This window comes from Verticillium dahliae, genomic scaffold (genome assembly GCF_000150675.1).
Source record: "Verticillium dahliae VdLs.17 supercont1.8 genomic scaffold, whole genome shotgun sequence".
Lineage (NCBI taxonomy): Eukaryota > Fungi > Ascomycota > Sordariomycetes > Glomerellales > Plectosphaerellaceae > Verticillium > Verticillium dahliae.
In genome coordinates, this window is record NW_009276927.1 from 825,583 (window position 1) to 841,721 (window position 16,139).

The 16,139-nt window shown below is 56.3% G+C and overlaps 5 protein-coding genes across 5 annotated transcripts in view; 2 read left to right on the forward strand and 3 right to left on the reverse strand.

Moving 5' to 3' along the window:
- The window catches only part of VDAG_04814 (fungal specific transcription factor domain-containing protein), a gene marked incomplete at both ends in the record, with an annotated part of 2,694 nt that extends 883 nt beyond the window's left edge, over positions 1–1,811 (reverse strand). The window contains 4 exons of the mRNA XM_009654418.1: positions 6–197; positions 247–777; positions 820–1,221; positions 1,275–1,811. Of these exons, the coding sequence (XP_009652713.1) occupies positions 6–197; positions 247–777; positions 820–1,221; positions 1,275–1,811 (1,662 nt within the window). The remainder of the gene's footprint in view (positions 1–5; positions 198–246; positions 778–819; positions 1,222–1,274) is intronic.
- A 369-nt stretch (positions 1,812–2,180) lies between these two features.
- VDAG_04815 (uncharacterized protein) lies at positions 2,181–2,897 on the reverse strand (the record flags this gene model as incomplete). Its single annotated transcript, XM_009654419.1, has 1 exon — positions 2,181–2,897. The coding sequence occupies one exon, from the start codon at positions 2,895–2,897 to the stop codon at positions 2,181–2,183; it is 717 nt and encodes a 238-aa protein (XP_009652714.1).
- A 4,264-nt stretch (positions 2,898–7,161) lies between these two features.
- Positions 7,162–7,977, forward strand: VDAG_04816 (uncharacterized protein; the record flags this gene model as incomplete). Its single annotated transcript, XM_009654420.1, has 1 exon — positions 7,162–7,977. The coding sequence occupies one exon, from the start codon at positions 7,162–7,164 to the stop codon at positions 7,975–7,977; it is 816 nt and encodes a 271-aa protein (XP_009652715.1).
- A 5,973-nt stretch (positions 7,978–13,950) lies between these two features.
- On the forward strand, positions 13,951–15,094 carry VDAG_04817 (uncharacterized protein; the record flags this gene model as incomplete). Its single annotated transcript, XM_009654421.1, has 2 exons — positions 13,951–14,167; positions 14,241–15,094. The coding sequence occupies exon 2, from the start codon at positions 14,264–14,266 to the stop codon at positions 15,092–15,094; it is 831 nt and encodes a 276-aa protein (XP_009652716.1). The 5' UTR covers positions 13,951–14,167; positions 14,241–14,263.
- Positions 15,095–15,126: 32 nt separating this feature from the next.
- VDAG_04818 (uncharacterized protein) lies at positions 15,127–15,423 on the reverse strand (the record flags this gene model as incomplete). Its single annotated transcript, XM_009654422.1, has 1 exon — positions 15,127–15,423. One exon carries the CDS (start codon positions 15,421–15,423, stop codon positions 15,127–15,129), a length of 297 nt encoding a protein of 98 aa, XP_009652717.1.
- Positions 15,424–16,139: the final 716 nt, after the last annotated feature.

Consider the following 16,139-nt stretch of genomic DNA (forward strand, 5'->3'; position numbering starts at 1 on the left):
AGCACGTCGTTGCGGATGCGCTCCGACGCGTCGGCCTTGACGTCAGCGTCAGCGTCGCCGTCGCCGCCGCCGCCCGTCAGCAGCGTCGGCAGGTGGATGAAGAGGGCCAGCTTGGCGATGACGAGGCGCGTCGACGTCGAGCCGACCCAGTAGGCCAGCGTCGCGAGGTCCTTGACGTGGTGCCTGAAGCCCCAGGTCTCAAAGTCGGCGCGGAAAGGCGTCGAGGAGGCGGTGCTGCGCCGCGACGTCGGGCGCGCCGTCGGGCGTGCGCGCCATGACAATCTGCCGCGTGACGCGGCACGTGCGGTAGCAGGCGACGGCGAAAGACGCCTCGGTGTCGTGGGCGCGGGCGACGGGCGGCGCGCGCATGGCGGGCCGCAGGTCGGCGTCGGCCACGTTGACGGGCATGCGCGTGTCGAAGGCGCCGTCGGCGATGGACAGGTCGGTGCCCTGGTCCTCGGCGGCGCGGATGTCGAGCAGGCACAGGCACCACCAGACGCGCCGCCGCATCTCGACCTCGTACGGCGACAGGTGCGCAAAGTGCGTGCCGTCGCGGTGCAGGCCGACGGCGACGGCCATGCGCGTCGCGAGGCCCGTCATCATCCACACGTACCGCGGGCTGTCGTGGCGCCGCGCGAGGGCGAGGAAGATGACGAAGGCCTGGATGAGGGTCACGGTGGGCAGCCGGATAAAGTCGGCGTGCGCGAGGGCGTGCTCGAGGCCGAGCCGGAACTTGTAGTTGAGCTCTGCTTTCGTGGCGCCAAAGCTCGAAGCGACCTGCGCGTGTCAGCTGATGGACGGAGAGAGGAGGATTCGAACTGAAGGGGGGCCAACATCTTCTTCGCTCATGGAGGTGACGGCCGCATAGTAGACGGCAAAAGCGAGGGCTTCGTTGGCTGGCGGGATGCCGCCCGAGCTCTTCCCGCGCATCTCGCGGATCATGTCCCTGAGGACCGGCATATGCACGATTTGTATGCAAAAATTGACATTTTCAGAAAAGACGTCGACGAGAAAGGGAATCTGCGACGGCAGCGGGCGGAATTGGCCGAGATCGGGAGCGGATGGTCCAAGATTGTGGCCGAACAGAAGCCCGTTGCGCTCAGAAGCACCTCGCTCCGACTCTCGTGTGCTGGCCGTCTGGCCAGGCGAATCCGTGTCGTCCTCAGAGTCGTCGGAATCACCGCCAGCGAGGCCTTGCGTGTCTGCCTTGAGGGCATCGAGCTGGGGACGTTAGGGCCAGAATCAAAAGGTCGATGAAGCGCAAGCATACGCACCTCGTCGCTGACGCGTGTCCAGAAACTGCTGCCAACGTATTGGCTTCGCCCCTTTTCCTGGCCGACCATTCGTCCCATGCCCGGCTGCACACCAGCACCAGGGGCCACCGACGGTATACGTCTCTGGCTGTCGACCCCTGCACCGTCGAGACGATCCCCGCTCTTCGCGGCGTTGGCCTGCTCGAGCTCAGCGCCGAGGTCTTGGACCATCTTCTCCAGAGTCCGCAGGCGGTCCATAACAGCGCCGGCCGCCGGCTCGCTCGCCTGGGGCGCTGCCGGCCGCGCCGCCAGCTTTTCGAGACGGCGCGCCCATCGCGGGGGGCGGTCGCTCGGGGCCACGGTGCAGGGGATGCCGGCGCGGCGACAGTTGGAGCACGGCGACAGCTTGTCGCAGCGGACCTTGCGGCTGCGACAGACGACGCAGCTGCGCAGCTTGGACGCTGGCGCCGAGGACCGCGTGCTTGTCTCGGACGGCGACGCCGAGGCCTGCGCGGGGCCTGCAGCGCCACCAGGCGTCGCGGTCGACATGTCGGCCATGTTTGGGCTCGGGAGGCTGATCGATTCGGTCAGCGAGCCGAAGAGTGGAGAGCGGAACGGGCTTGGCGGCCGGAGGAGCCACCGGGAGATGGCAGGTTGTTAAAGCTGAAGAGCAGGGCTGGGATATGCTCCTGCTGCGCTACCATGCTGTTGGTGTTTGGGAGCGGTGACGAGACTTGATGCTCTTCCCCTCTCCTCATCTGTGCCGCAATCCTGATGAGAGGCGGGCGTCAGCACACAAGGCACCATGTTATAGCGCATAACTGCATGTCGGAAATGAGTAATTGCATCGCTCTTCTATGTGTATACAGAACCAATCGGGGAATCACCGCAACCTGCTTCCTGCTGCCATCTCTGTTTGCCTGCTGCTCAGTATGTGATGGTCGCAATCTTGTTGAGGAACTTAGCGCCGTCCTGCTTCACCAGGTTCTCAGCAAACCACCTGCCGGCATCATCGCGCGAGATGGTGTACCCAATAGCCGTCGACTCGGTGCCAGCAACAGGATCCTCGACGCCGACGCGAATCGTCGCATCGGACGCGGCGCCCACAAATAGGCTGCACCGCACCACAGTAAAGTCCTCGCCGCTGCCCTCGAGCAGCACCTCCATGGCCCGCTTGTCGACATGGGGCACGGCGAGGGTCAGGCGATACAGCGGCACCATAAGCAGGGGCACGTCGCGGCCGTGGCGCGAGATGCCGGTGGTGCTACAGACGACTATGCGCGGGCGGCCGTCGAGGCCGTCGGCACGCAGGCGCGTCAGGGCGTCGAGCAGGGCCTTGATGCCGTTTTCGCAGACGTGGGGGTCCTCGAAGGAGAGGCCCTTCATGCGGGCGCCGATGGTGAAGATGATTGTGTCGACGAGGTGCGTGGCGTCTTTTCGGAGGATTTGCGCTACGGCGGCGGCGTCGTGCGCGTTGCCGGCGACGATGCGGAGGTTTGGGTGCGCGTCGAGGGGTAGATGGGCTGTGAGGTTGGCGGGGGTGCGGCAAAGGGCGTTGGCGCGGTGGCCTGCGGCGAGGGTTGCGCGGAGGGTGGCGAGGCCGACGCCGGAGGAGGCGCCGAGGAAGGCGACTGTCTTGGACATTTTGTGTTGGTAAGCGTCGAGGATGTGTTGATGGATGTCAAGTGTATTCGCTTAACTGATGGTAGAGATGATGGTGGTGGTGGTGGTGATGGTAATGATGTTGATGGTGGTGAGGCTGGTGGTGATGAGTGATAGGATGTGTTTGATGCTAGTGAGACTGCGTTATGAGACGGCCAAAAGCAAATGCCATGCGGCACCACGCATCTTATAGAGATCAAGCACATCAGCGAGAGCAGAGTGACCCGAGCAGCAGCCCGAGCAGCAGCCCTCGCCGGCGTGGATTCGGCTCGGAAAAGCGGGGCTCGCGCTTTTCTCGCGCTTTTCTCGCGCCGCTTCGGGCGACGCCGCTGAGCCGATGATCGCGCGAGGCCGGCGACAGTCCGAGACTGAGCGGCGTGAAGGTATATTGGTGTGATAGCGACGGTGCTATAAATGGCTTGATGGTATGCTAGTGAACTCTTAGCATGGTACACTCTTTGCATCATCACAACAGGAAGCCCTGCCCTTCACCTACCTTGCACATCTGCCAGTCGCCATGGGTGTCGCCATTACACAAGCCGCCTCGATTGAGATCCAGGCCTCCCCAGAGACAGTTCGGTCCATAGTGAGCACCTTCGCTCCTTCGCTGCCCACAAATGACTACATAATCTGACGCTTCCAGTTCCTCGACTTTGCGCGCTACAACCAGTGGCAAGATGTCTTCGACATACAGCCAGCAACCACAGGCCAGAGCCCCGTCGACCTGAAAAAGGGAGACAACCTCCGCGTCAACATGCAAGGCTTCACATTTCGTCCTCACATTGAAGTAAGTCACCACCACCCACGACCCTGCCCGCCTCTCGCTGACGCGCTGCGAGGCCAACAAGCAGGACGTCTTCACTTGGGTCGGCTCGATCCCGCCCCTCCTCTGGGGCACGCACCACTTCCTCTTCACGCCGAGCACCAAGACCCCCGGCGGCACGACCTTTGTGCAGCGCGAGGACTTTGAGGGGCTCCTCGCCGTGCCGTTCTGGCCGTGGCGCCACAGCTTCAAGCCGAGCGAGCCCTGGGCGCGGTTCAACGCCGGGCTGAAGAGGGAGGCGGAGCGTGTTTCGGGGCGGGGCTAGCTTTTTTTTTCTTTTGCCTTTTGGGTGGTGCATAGTTCGCATGCTGGGAATGCTGCATACCCTCGTTCAGCAGGCGGAGGACAGACTGACGAGGCTGGATGACGGCAGAGCATGTTGCTCGGTAACGCAAATCGTCCTGTCCATGGTTATCGTACGGAGTTTATGAGACATACCCTTCTTCCCGTATTTTGGTCTGGCCGCGAGAACAGGAGCCATCCCCTGGTGCCGACATCAGGCCCTAGTGCTTTTTCGATCAACAGCCGAGTGGCAGAAAATAAATACGACGAATGGAATTGAAGCAGACAACGAGGGGTGCATTCAACACTTGTGCGACTCGGTTCTTCTGCGAATCTGTTCACAGAGAACAAAGTACCTCGACACATCCTTGCCTGAGCCGAAGGGCAGAGACAGGATGCCGCGTGGGCCAACGGCATCAGAGTCTGCGTCGCCGGCGTGACCAGATTGGGACCGCTGATCGCTGCCGCATAGGGTGCCGCGTGGGGTAGCGACGTGCTGGCAGGTGACGGAGCAGAGGGATCGACCGGCTGAGATGCATGTGAATGTTCGTCCTGCCACTGATGATGGATTGGATGTCTGGTGTAAGGCGTCAATGCCTTGGGTGCTTGGAGAGAGAGGAAATGCAGACAAGGAAATGCAGCTCATGGTGGCATCGTCGGGGAGAGAGTACCTACCTTTGGTGTACTTGCGCAAGGCAGGTGTACTCAAGGCAGGTGTACTCAAGGCAGGTGTACTCAAGGCAGGTGTAGTCAACGCAGGTGTACTCAAGGCAGGTGTACTCAAGGCAGGTGTAGTCGACGCAGGTGTACCTGCCCGCGGCCAGCGTGACGCCTAGTGGGTCGTTTCAGCGTCGTCGCTTCCTGGCCTCTCACTGGAGGTACCTGTGGCAGGTACTTCGTTCTCACTGGAGATACTGTACCCGTGGCAGATACTTCACTCGCAGGCGCCTCTCCTGCTTGGCAGCCTGAAGCTCATGCCAAACACCAAGACCACTCCAAAATAGCACATGTCCAGCGGCACACGATTCTCTGCTTCGCCATCCCTCGGCATCATGCAGCCCTCGTTCATCCGTCGACGACCTCTCCATCCCAGCCGTTGAGGCACCTCCCTGGGTCATCTTCGACAGCTGAGCAACCAACACCACCAAGCCATCATCTGGCATCCACCCCAATAGTCCTGCACAACTCCATCATCGTGCAGCCGCACCAGCTCGAACGGGACGGGAGCCAAGCCGCGACCCAACCTTGTCTCGTCCCGCTCGCCCTAGCCAGGACGCCCTCACCCGCACAGCACGCGCTGCCCACCCGACATCGGACGGCCAACGCTGCAAACACACCGTTGTGGCCTGGCCAGAAGAGGAAGAGAGCAGACAGACAGGCGGGCAGAGGCACACGTTTTGCACAGCACTGAATCCAGGGCGCGTCACCTGCCCACAACCAGAGACACCACACCCACACGACCGCCACCGAATCACATCATTGCCGTCGCAAGCCGCGGCATCTCTGTGTGACGAGACTGGTCGTCTCGAAGGCCTCTGCCTCGATAGGGTTCGGGCGAGATCAGCGTTCACATGTGAGGCTGTCACGCCGACCCGGCCTGACGACTCAGTATTCATACTCGACTCTTCGCCCTCGCCTCGCCTTCATACTCGCGACATGACTTGAACTCGCCATGACTTGACCTCGCCATAACACTCACCTCTACCAGAACCACATCAGAGGCCCAGACCGCCTCTTCAACCTGCCCAACCCGCCCAACAAACAAACCACACCCCCGCCAGCGCCCCGTCAACGCCCTGCCACTGCCCCCCGGCACCCCGCCGTAGAACCCCGCTGGCGGCACACAAGCGGCAGTCCGCGTTCCTCTGGCCTCCTCTCGGCGAATCGAACAGTATCACCAGTGTCCACCAAAACCCGGGCCCCCTGCCACCACCGACGCCTAGCCTAGGGCGCGTGCCTTGCGATCCACGATCCCCTCACTCGCTCGCCCACGGCACGAATCAGTCCTGTCCCGCTTTTGCTCTGCTGCGCGTTGTGACTCGACTCACTCGAAGCGTGGAAAAAAACTAAATCACCACAATCATACATAAGAAAATCACCGCCATTCTGCTGCTTCCTCCGACGTTGGATGACACAACTCTTGAGCTCTTTGTCTCGCCCTCGTCTGATCTACGCACTATCAGCGGCTGTCACTTCTCAGCACAGCACTCACTGAGACCCATCCCTGGGCACCTCGGCACAGGCCGTTCAACCGTTGAACGGCAATACCCATAGCACCACTACCACCTCAGAGTGCTATCTGCTCCAGCGCCTCGAGCGGCCTCACCCAGCGTTTATCGCACAACACCGCCCTTGCAGACGCCACGCACAAAGCCGTCCGGAATATCCTCGTCCTGCATCTCTGACGGCACTGCGACACCAGCACCAGGAAATCCCAAAACCCCAACCCACGCAACGAAAGAACAGCCAGAACCTGCACCACCGCCCAAAACAACAACACGCGTTCGTCTTGACTCTCGGCTGCATCCACCGATCCCAGCACCTGCAGCCGCCTGCATAACCCACCCTGGAGCCGAGCCTGTTGCGCGCCCTCACCGCTCGTCGCCGTCCAATCGTCACCTCGAGACGTGCCCACGCTCCCCTGGCTAGACCACCCGTCTGGCTCTTGTTATTGATCCTCTCCATCGACGACTTGCTGCACGGCTTTCCAGTTGAGACAAGGGAAAACCCACGAGACCCATCCAGGGCATCACATCCCACTCTCGCCTGGGCCCCTGGCACGTCTCGTCGCTGGAACGACCGCCGTTGACCGCAACTTCTCCTCACCTTCGCTGGCGAGGCCTTCATTTCCGCCTCTTTCGTTTGTTTTAAGTCATTTCAGACCGCACCACGTATTTGACCGCTTGCACCTGCACGCACTCGTCATTTCAACTTGGACCTCGACTTCCTTCGACGGCTCTGCGACTTCCACAGCGAGACCTTCACCTGCCTCTTCCTCGCTGTCAACAACGCCGTTCACGGACTGATGAGGGGCGCTGCATCACAGACCCCACCTATCGCCATATCTGCACGCATTGGCATCATCACGCCCTCTGCGAGTAAAGGGATTTCCATGACTGTGTCGTAGACGACCCCAAGACCATGGATCCCCGCATCTCTCGCCTCTCCCACATGGGAGCTGCCGGTTCACGATCCTCCGTTGCCGCCTCCGACACGACCTACCACTCTTTCCACGATGTCGAGCTATTCCCGCCAGCGTCACCACCTAGGACCACCAACAAGTCAACGACCGTCCACCCGACGACCCCACAACAAGAGAACCAACGTCCTCACCCCTTCTCTACCGAGATGAAGCGACAAGATTCGGGCTACGAATCGATTCCTCCGCGCACATCCTTTTCCAACCAGCCCCGCCGGACATCCGTCGCATCCTCCTCCGGATCGGGTCCCCACACGCCCCGCTCCCGACCCTGCTCCCGCCCCGGCCGGCCCGTCATCCGCCGCTCGCCCAAGTCATCGCCCTACCCTGCGCGGCCGCAGATGGCCCAGGTCCAGGCCTTGCACAACGCGCGCTCTCAGCCGAATCACCCTTCTGGCTTCTTCCATTTCCCGGCGCACCCCACCGACCTGACCCCGCCCTCGCCGCCACAGCAGCAGGACCAGGAAGAGCGCGAGATCGTGAGGTCGATACCCTCGCCGCCACCGCAGCCGACACACTACTGGACGAGCGACCAGACGAGGCGGCTCGAGTATGCCGCCATTGACGCTGCGCACCAGGGGATTAAGGGCTGGGTGAGGCGTCATCTCGTGCCTGAGTGTTTCGTGCCGCGAGAGAAGACACCGGTCGCATTCGACGACGAGACTGGCAGCGTGAGGCGCTATCGCATGGAGCTCGAGGAAGAAGAGAGGGAGGGTGAGAAGAAGAGGTGGGCGTGGGCACGCATGAAGAGCTGGTGATGCACGCCGCTCAACGAGCTGCGGCCGACCAAGAGACGATCGCTGGTGCGGATCGACAACTATGGAAACGACGACAACAAGACTGACGAAAGAGGTAGCCTGATGACTGGCATGACGTTGACGATGGGTTTGTTTTCATTGCGCGCGGCGAAATTCGTCGCCTGGCGTTATATACCCTACCTTGCCCTTGCCCCTGCATACTTGCATTACTGCATCATTGCGTTGCTGCATTATTTTGCGATGATTATCACTAGTATTTTCTTATGTTTTTGGCATGGCAGTCGTAATTGCGGAGGATGAGCGTGGAAGGGCGATACAGGAGCATACAGAAGCCGAGGGTTACCTGTAGAGGTGAAGTAGAGAGGTGCACAGTGATTAAGGTTGACCTGCGAGATTGTATCCATGACGTCGGAGACGTTTGTACGTCCTCAGCCCCAACATGAATAGAAAGTATGACCAAGATCCCCCGTGCTTTTCGAGTGACCCGCATAATCTACATGTAGCGGAAGACAGTGTATGGTGTGAATTGGTCAACTCGGGTAGCTCCTGATATTGCCACGCATACGAATGAACAGGAACGCAGTGTTGGTGATTTGGAGCAGAGTGAAGAGGCCTCCCGTATATAGTCCACAATTATAACATCCAGATAGAGGGTCGAAATACATCTGAATTCTAGCCCTCCGCAGCTTGGCTTGGAGGGCCCCGTAGTCCTTCTATACACGCTCTCCTGACCCTTAGCCCCTGACTAGCCCCCTCTGCCGTGACTCCGCAGGGGTCTCCTGACAAGCAGCCTGGTTTCGGCGAGGAAAGCCCGTAACGAAAAATGTGACGAGGTAGGAACGGCTCGATCGGGTAAGCCAGCAAGACAGTCTTCAAGATACTCACACCGATCATGATCCTCGCCAAAGACCCTTCGACACCCCGAAAGAGCGGCCAAATGCAGCTCCTTTGCTTGAGTTATTCGGCCCAGGTCGCTATACAGGTCCGCCATAGTCTCCAATGAGTCTAAATAGGGGGGGTAAGCAGCAACGGCTTCTTTGACGAGTGCTTTTTCGTAGCCTTGAAGTGCCCGCTCGAACATCAACTCCGCCTGTTTGAGCCGGCCTTGCATCCGATATACGAGACCGAGATTGTTGACTGTGCCAAGCGTCGAAGCATGCTCCGGGCCCCGTGCCTTCCCATAGCCTTGAAGCGCACGCTTAAACATTGACTCGGCCTCTTTATATCTGCCTTGATTGAGATAGAGGAAGGTTAGGGCGTCTGCCATCCTAGTACTACTTCAGTGGTCATCGACCTCACCGATAAATTGCCGGCATCGGTAAGCGTGGAGCATGAGTCGGCGTTGAATTAACTAGTTATCAGGACCCCCGAAGCCTAGTACGTGACGACTCAAACAGACCATCGCTAGTGTACTTAAGCCTTGCTCGTTCGGACTATTCAGCACGTGAATTATCCATGAGTGCACGCAGCCATGGACGCTGTAGCCGCTTGATTCTGACGCGGACTGCGGTGTCGTCGAATGTGCTTCTACGAGTCCGTGACTGTAGAGCACTCGCATGCTTTCATCGAGAGTATTGTGGGACTCTGTTAGGTCCTGAAACCACTTGGGACCATCTTCCCGCCCTTGTCGCAGAAGCTCGAACCACAAGTCTTCGTTGCCAAAGAATGCCCAGAGTCGCAACAGCATCACTGCTGATTCGCTTCGTTGACGAATACTGTCGTACGAAATATTCCAGGTCGAGTATAAGGCCCGATTCTTGTATGCGAGTGAGTAGTTGCGGGCTAAGCCTTTGCAACTTGCCCCATTTAGTTTCGTAATACTGTCAGTATTGTTCCCAAGGTGTCGCCAAGTGTCTCATATATGCGCCAGCCGTTGCTAGAGCGAGCGGTAGACCGTCGAGTTTGCGGGCGAGAGCTACGGCAGAAGCATCTGTCATGTCGAGCTTGTCAGGGGGTTGCATGTCACTAAGTCCGGGAGAATGCCACTAACCGTCTTGAACTCCTTTGCGGTTTGAGGTTGATTCCAGAATGCGAAGACTGTCCCCTATATCATGCAACTTTTGCAATTGTAAGAGCTCCCCAATCTGGACTGCGAATGATCGCGTCGTCAAGATGATCGCTCCATGATCTGTATCCGGAAGGAATTTGCGGATATCGTAGCCCTCGGGTGCTGCTTGATTTGTCCCGTCGTGTCGACTAGAGGTGTCAACTTCCCCGAGTGGCATGTCATCAGTGACGCCCCCCATCACGGGGTGATCATAATTGTCGTATATCAGCAGCCACCTGTCATTCTTTGACTCATTCAGCCACCTCTTGACAGCCAGCGATGCGTTGCCGTCTTTATTGGATGCCGCGTTCGCCATGTAACTCAGATCAGGGTACTCTTGGGGAATCGTTACAGCCATATTGCGGAAGCCCTGGCGTAAGGACGTCTGATCTCTGGCATTCAACCAGATAGAGGCTGTGTAGAGCTCGTAGTGTCGCTTCATGTATGCTATTGCAAGCTGCGTCTTGCCCATACCGCCCAAGCCGTGCACGACAACAGTGCGGCGTCCGGGTTTGTTGTCGAGCGCTTGGTGCATCCGAGCAAGCTCTTCTTCTCTGGCAACAAAATAGCTCCTTTCAGGTAGTCCAGATAAGCTCAGGGAAAGCATAAAATGACTGTTATTGCCTTGTGATAGTAAGTCCGTCAACTAAACTGCATGCCCCAAAGATACGATATGATTAGGTGTTCGTACCGGCATGTACCCTTGCTTCAACCTGCCATTTCCCTTGCACCACCACCGGTACATCCATAACCATGATCTGTAGGTGCTCTGACACCGTTTTGTATCCCGGTTCTTGATCCGATATATAACGAACCATGGAGGTATAGTTTAAGGGGATTTTGAACGACTCGGCGTTTACGTACCCTGGCACGACAGCCGATGCCTTTAGAACCACCTAATTCTGCTTAGTACGCTCGTCAACGGTAACAGTAAGGGGTACAGACCATGATGCTCTGACCCAAGATGGTCGGGGTCGCATACTCCTCATAAGCAAATTTAGTAACGAAGTCGTTGCTGATCTAGTTATATTGCCCGAGCTACTGCTAAAGCCATTCCGAATCACGCTCGAGCTACTTTAGAAGCCGGTCGTTTGCTACCACGAAGAGAGACGCAACGTTGGCCAGAACTCTACCTAGCTGCACCCCGTTCCCGCCCTAATAGGGAGTTCCCATGAACAGAAACCCGTATATTAACACTTTGATCGATCGGTGCTCGTGCAGCGCGCCAGGCCGAGCGGCATCGGAGTGGATAAGCGCCTGGGGATAGGCAGGTTAGCGAGGCAACCGCATGGCAAAACGTCTAGAACACCGTGCAATGTTGAGGACGATTCCTCCCAGACTATGGGCGATGAAGATCGTAGGTCGGTCGATGGACTAGGAGGCTCTCCATTATTAGCGCAAGTTCACAACCACAGCGAACCAAGGCGCACCCACGTTCGTGATTTTCCGCTTCCTACACAACTCGGACACTAGATTCGTTGCATAGTCGTAGAGACTAGCCCAGCTCACTCTTTATATAGAATAAGTATTTTCATCGTAGCCGTAGCAGAGGATACGGGCTTGTGGGAGGTCTTTGGGGAAGAGGTCCCGTAGCCAGTAGACGCCATTTTCTGCCGTCCATGTCTTCTCCCGGTGACCATCCAGGCCATGCAGCGCGACAATGCTGCCGCAGTCAGCCAGGAGACGGATAGTAGAGGAGCTTAGGTGAGACCTACTCAACGATCGGATTACCCCCCTCGTGGACAACGTCCAGGCCTTGTGGGTGATCCACAGCCGGAGTCCGGGATAGCGTTCGACCGACCAAGGAGGACGAGCTCGATGAAGGCATGGCGATCGGTGCTATAGCTATTCACTGCTCAGAGTTGCGAACTGCGTCTGCTACGTTCTGATGATCAAGCATGTATTTTGCACGGTAAGGACTCAAATGAATCGATGTTAGGCACCCAGAGTCAGGCTTTTATGAATGTCAGCATGGCTCAGCCTGATCTCGACATTCGACCGGATCATGATTTGCCCGTGTCAAGCAACCATCACGATCATTATGACGGCAAGTTTCTCACAGGTAATAACCGCACAGTGGTTCTCATCTCCCACAGATAGCACTCTGACTAGCGGAGATCCGGTGACCTGGGATAGACAAGTTGTCATAAGCAAGCTATGGCACGATCGCACTAACACTGATAAGGAGAAGGAGGCGATCACCCCATGTTTCATCTTTCCAGCCATTTTGAGTTGAGTATACGGCCAACAATCCTCAGGGAGTGACTTTCGACCGCGTGAGAGATTCTTTCGGCAACGACAGACTCCAGCACTTTACCGAGCGCGGCCAGAAGAGAGATCGGTCTCCAGGCCTTCGCCACCGTATAATCAGATCTGCCCGGTTTCTTGAGTGGAATGATCTTGGCGTGCCTCCACTAACTAAGTAGCGCGCCTTCTTCCAAAGATACGCGGAACAGCGCCAGCACCCTATGCTTAACGGACGGCCACACCTGGTTCCAAACCTCGGCTAGCAACCCGTCTTCGCCCAGCGCCTTCCACGATTTAGCTGCAAAGAGCCGCCTTCGACTCGACCTCTTCCATTATGATGTCCGGCATGCTTACGAGCGAGTTTCGCTATAGTCGGTCCCCTTCTCCCTCGATCACGTCTAGCAGTGGGGGAAAGAAGGTAGCTAGAAGCTCCTCGGCCTGTTCCGAGGTATCGGTGGTGAGGCTGCCGTTAGCACGAGATAACTATAGGATCTTGCCGAATGCTATCTCGTCGCCTAATTTTAGGTATTTAGCGGCCTTCTAGACATTATCATTATCCGCCAGGAACTCGTTCTAGTACGTCTTCTTCTACTACCGAATAGCGTCATAGTATTTTTTCACAGCACCTTTCGCCGTCTCTTCAAGGTATCTACTAGCCCGACCTCTTCGTCGCTCCGCCGTCGCCCGGTTCCTCCAGAAGGTGTAAATGCGATGGAGCTAGGTCAGGTCTGAGGTCCACTACCGCTTCGCATACGGGGACGGCTTAGCCTTCAGGACAAGGGCTTGGACCGCCTATATCACCGCTATTATCAGTCGATCCGTCTCCTTCTATACCGTATCTCCCGCAGGAGACGTTTCCAGGACTACTCTAATTCGAGCATTAATCTCCTTCCACGGCGCGTTCTTGAATAGTAGTCGTTCCTGGTCCCTATGCATCAGCGCTAACACGTCGAACACCGTTTCAATAGCCTGGTGATCTGATCCGTGGTCCGTAGCGTATATCGCGTACTTGATCATCTAGCTCCTCCGATGCAAGGGATAGGTCGATTATCGTCTCGTCGTCTCCGCACTACTATATCTTCGTACCCCTAGCGAGCAAGCTATAGAGAGATAGTTCGTTTATTAGATCGATAATAGCGTCCGCCTCGCCTTATCTTACTAGTAATACGTCGTCTCCCCCCTAAAACTAGTCGTAGCGATTAAAGTCGCCAGCGACAACAACATCCACTACTTCTCCTACTCTCTACTAAGCCTCCCTAATCACTCGTCGTAATCTATCATACGTATCTCGTAATATATAAGGATCCTGCCCCTATACGTATACGGATACTACGAGGACCCGTCTCTCCAGTAGCCGGATCAAGGCTGCCATTATATCCAGAGAATCGGCCAGCATCTGCTCTGCCTCTAGATCTTTCCGGATCTAGAGTATGCTCCGGATCGCCTATCTTCCATCCGCGATTTTAAGTAGCACTATCTTCGTCCACTAATATATATGTGAGAGTTGAGGTGCCATTTCAGAACGTTGATGTTGGCGAGCCTAACTCATTGCCATGTGGTGGCAGATGACGGAAGAACCATATTCCGATTTATCGATTAGGCTGCTTAGTCATTTCTCTTGACTAATTGTCCAACTCTATGAGCCCGCAAGGTTGCCGTCGTTTCTACCTTTCCACCTTGTCCGCAGCGCGCGCTTCCCCCCCAACACCGAGCTCCTCGAGTCATCGAAGGTCGGCGTCCGAAATCTGATGTCCAGGATCCTCTGCTACCGAAAGTAGACAGTAGCTCCCGAAATCGGCGAACACACTTCACACCACCTCAGCCGACTGGGCATCGCCTCTCTTCTCTCTTAGCGTGATGCGATGCCGAGTCAGTCTAACGAAATCAACCACATAGGCAAGTTCGATGGTTCCGGCAGCAATGTAATTGTTGGGCAATTAGAATTGCGACCTAACTATTTTCTTGACAGCTTCGAGACAGTTTTCTGCCGACATGTCGCCCAACACGGAAGGCGTCAACGCCGGGCTTATCAATCGACTTCTCGTTATCCTCTTCGTTAAAGCCAGAACCCATAGGTATCTTCGGTGGTTAAGGAAGCCCTCTCCTGGTTTAATGTCCATATTCAACATGTGCATCAAGGTGAAGCCAGTTGCAAGCCTAGCCGAAGCCAACGCCATGCGATTTGTGGCCCGACACACCTCCGTTCCCGTTCCCAACGTGTACTGCGCCTTTATTCATAAAGGTGCTACTTATCTTGTGATGAGCAAGATGCGTGGTAAAATGGCATGGTATGGCTGGCAAGCCCGCACCGAAGAGTCGAAATCGATAGTTCTTGCTCAACTCCGTCAAATGGTTACCGAACTCCGCTCTGTACCCCCTCCAGATGGGGTAAGTGTCGGTGGTGTGGGCGGCGGTCCGTTCTGCGACTGTCGCTTACCTTTCAAGCTACTTTGGGGGCCGTTTACTACCACCCGCGACTTCCACGAGGCTCTTGCAAATAGTGCAGATTTGAATGCTGATTACGCGTGTCTGCCTGATGACGTGCACGAGCTCTTGGAGTTCTATAGACAGTCAGATACCCAGCTTGTTTTGACCCATGGTGATCTCAGTAGCCTAAATATTTTAGTTGAGGGGGACGACGTGATGGGTATTGTGGACTGGGAGACAGCAGGATGGTTGCCACCATACTGGGAGTACACCTGTGCCAAGTATGTTAACCCTGTTAATGAATTCTGGGCGGCAGAGATAGATAAGTTCTTGGAGCCCATGCCATATGAGCTGAAGATGGAGAGGGTCAGGCAGAAGTATTTTGGTGCTCTCTGAGTTAACGTAATTCTGGTGTGTGAAAACCGTGGTCAGGGGATCAGCTCCACTCCCGACAACATATCCCATGTTGCTGGTTGAGCCGGGTCAAAGTACACCGTCCCGTCGAAGCGATGAGCCTCCTTTTTGCTCTGAACGTACAGCATAGCGGTATCCCTCACTTCCTGCCATCCGCCCGCGTATTTCTCCAAGGCCCTGCCATCCTGCATTGCAGCCAACAATGCCTCTTTAACCCATCCGACGCAGTTCCAACCCTCAACCTCAGGTCGGACCGGTGTGTGCTGGAAAATCGAGCGCAGGCGACTCGTACTTTTGACCTTGCCAACCATGATACGGACAAGTAGCATCGAACTTGGCGCCATAAGAATTTCCAACTCCTCGTATTGCTATACCGATTGAGCCACAGGTGGAGTGCCAACGAAGCTTAATCTTTCCTTGGCATGGAATCGAAACCCCTGGCTAGTGCTTGATTCTGACTTGGGCAGTATACTGTCTAAAGATCAAGCGTGGGCACTGTGTGGAGCATGATCACAATGTAGAACGGAGACATTACTTATGCTCCTAACTGTAGTATGGGGAGAGACCTCCTGAGGAGCCCAAGAGAAAGTCATTTGTTATTAGTTTCGTTGAGGTACGGTATTAAATCGATCGTGGGTAGGTTGGTCTTGACGCGGGACGGCGCGACACGCGATCTGGTGGATCCCACTCCACGTAGCGCCCCACCTGCAGCCATAGCGACCGGAAACGACACGATCAACGTCGCATCAGATAAGGAATGGAGGTATAGTATTAAGCAGCGACGACTTCGACTACGTAAGCCGAGCAGTGAAGTTATCGAAAATCAGATAATCGACGATATAACCGATAATAGGGAAATCAGGTGGACGACGATATATCGCAAATTGTGAAATAGGAACCGATGAAGTAGTAAATAAAGCTCCTTAAAGTATTCCTAATTATAGGAGTTAGAATCTTATAACTCCTCTAGTACCTAAAATAAAAGCTAAACTATATTAATATATATATTATTAGAAGGAGAAAAAGC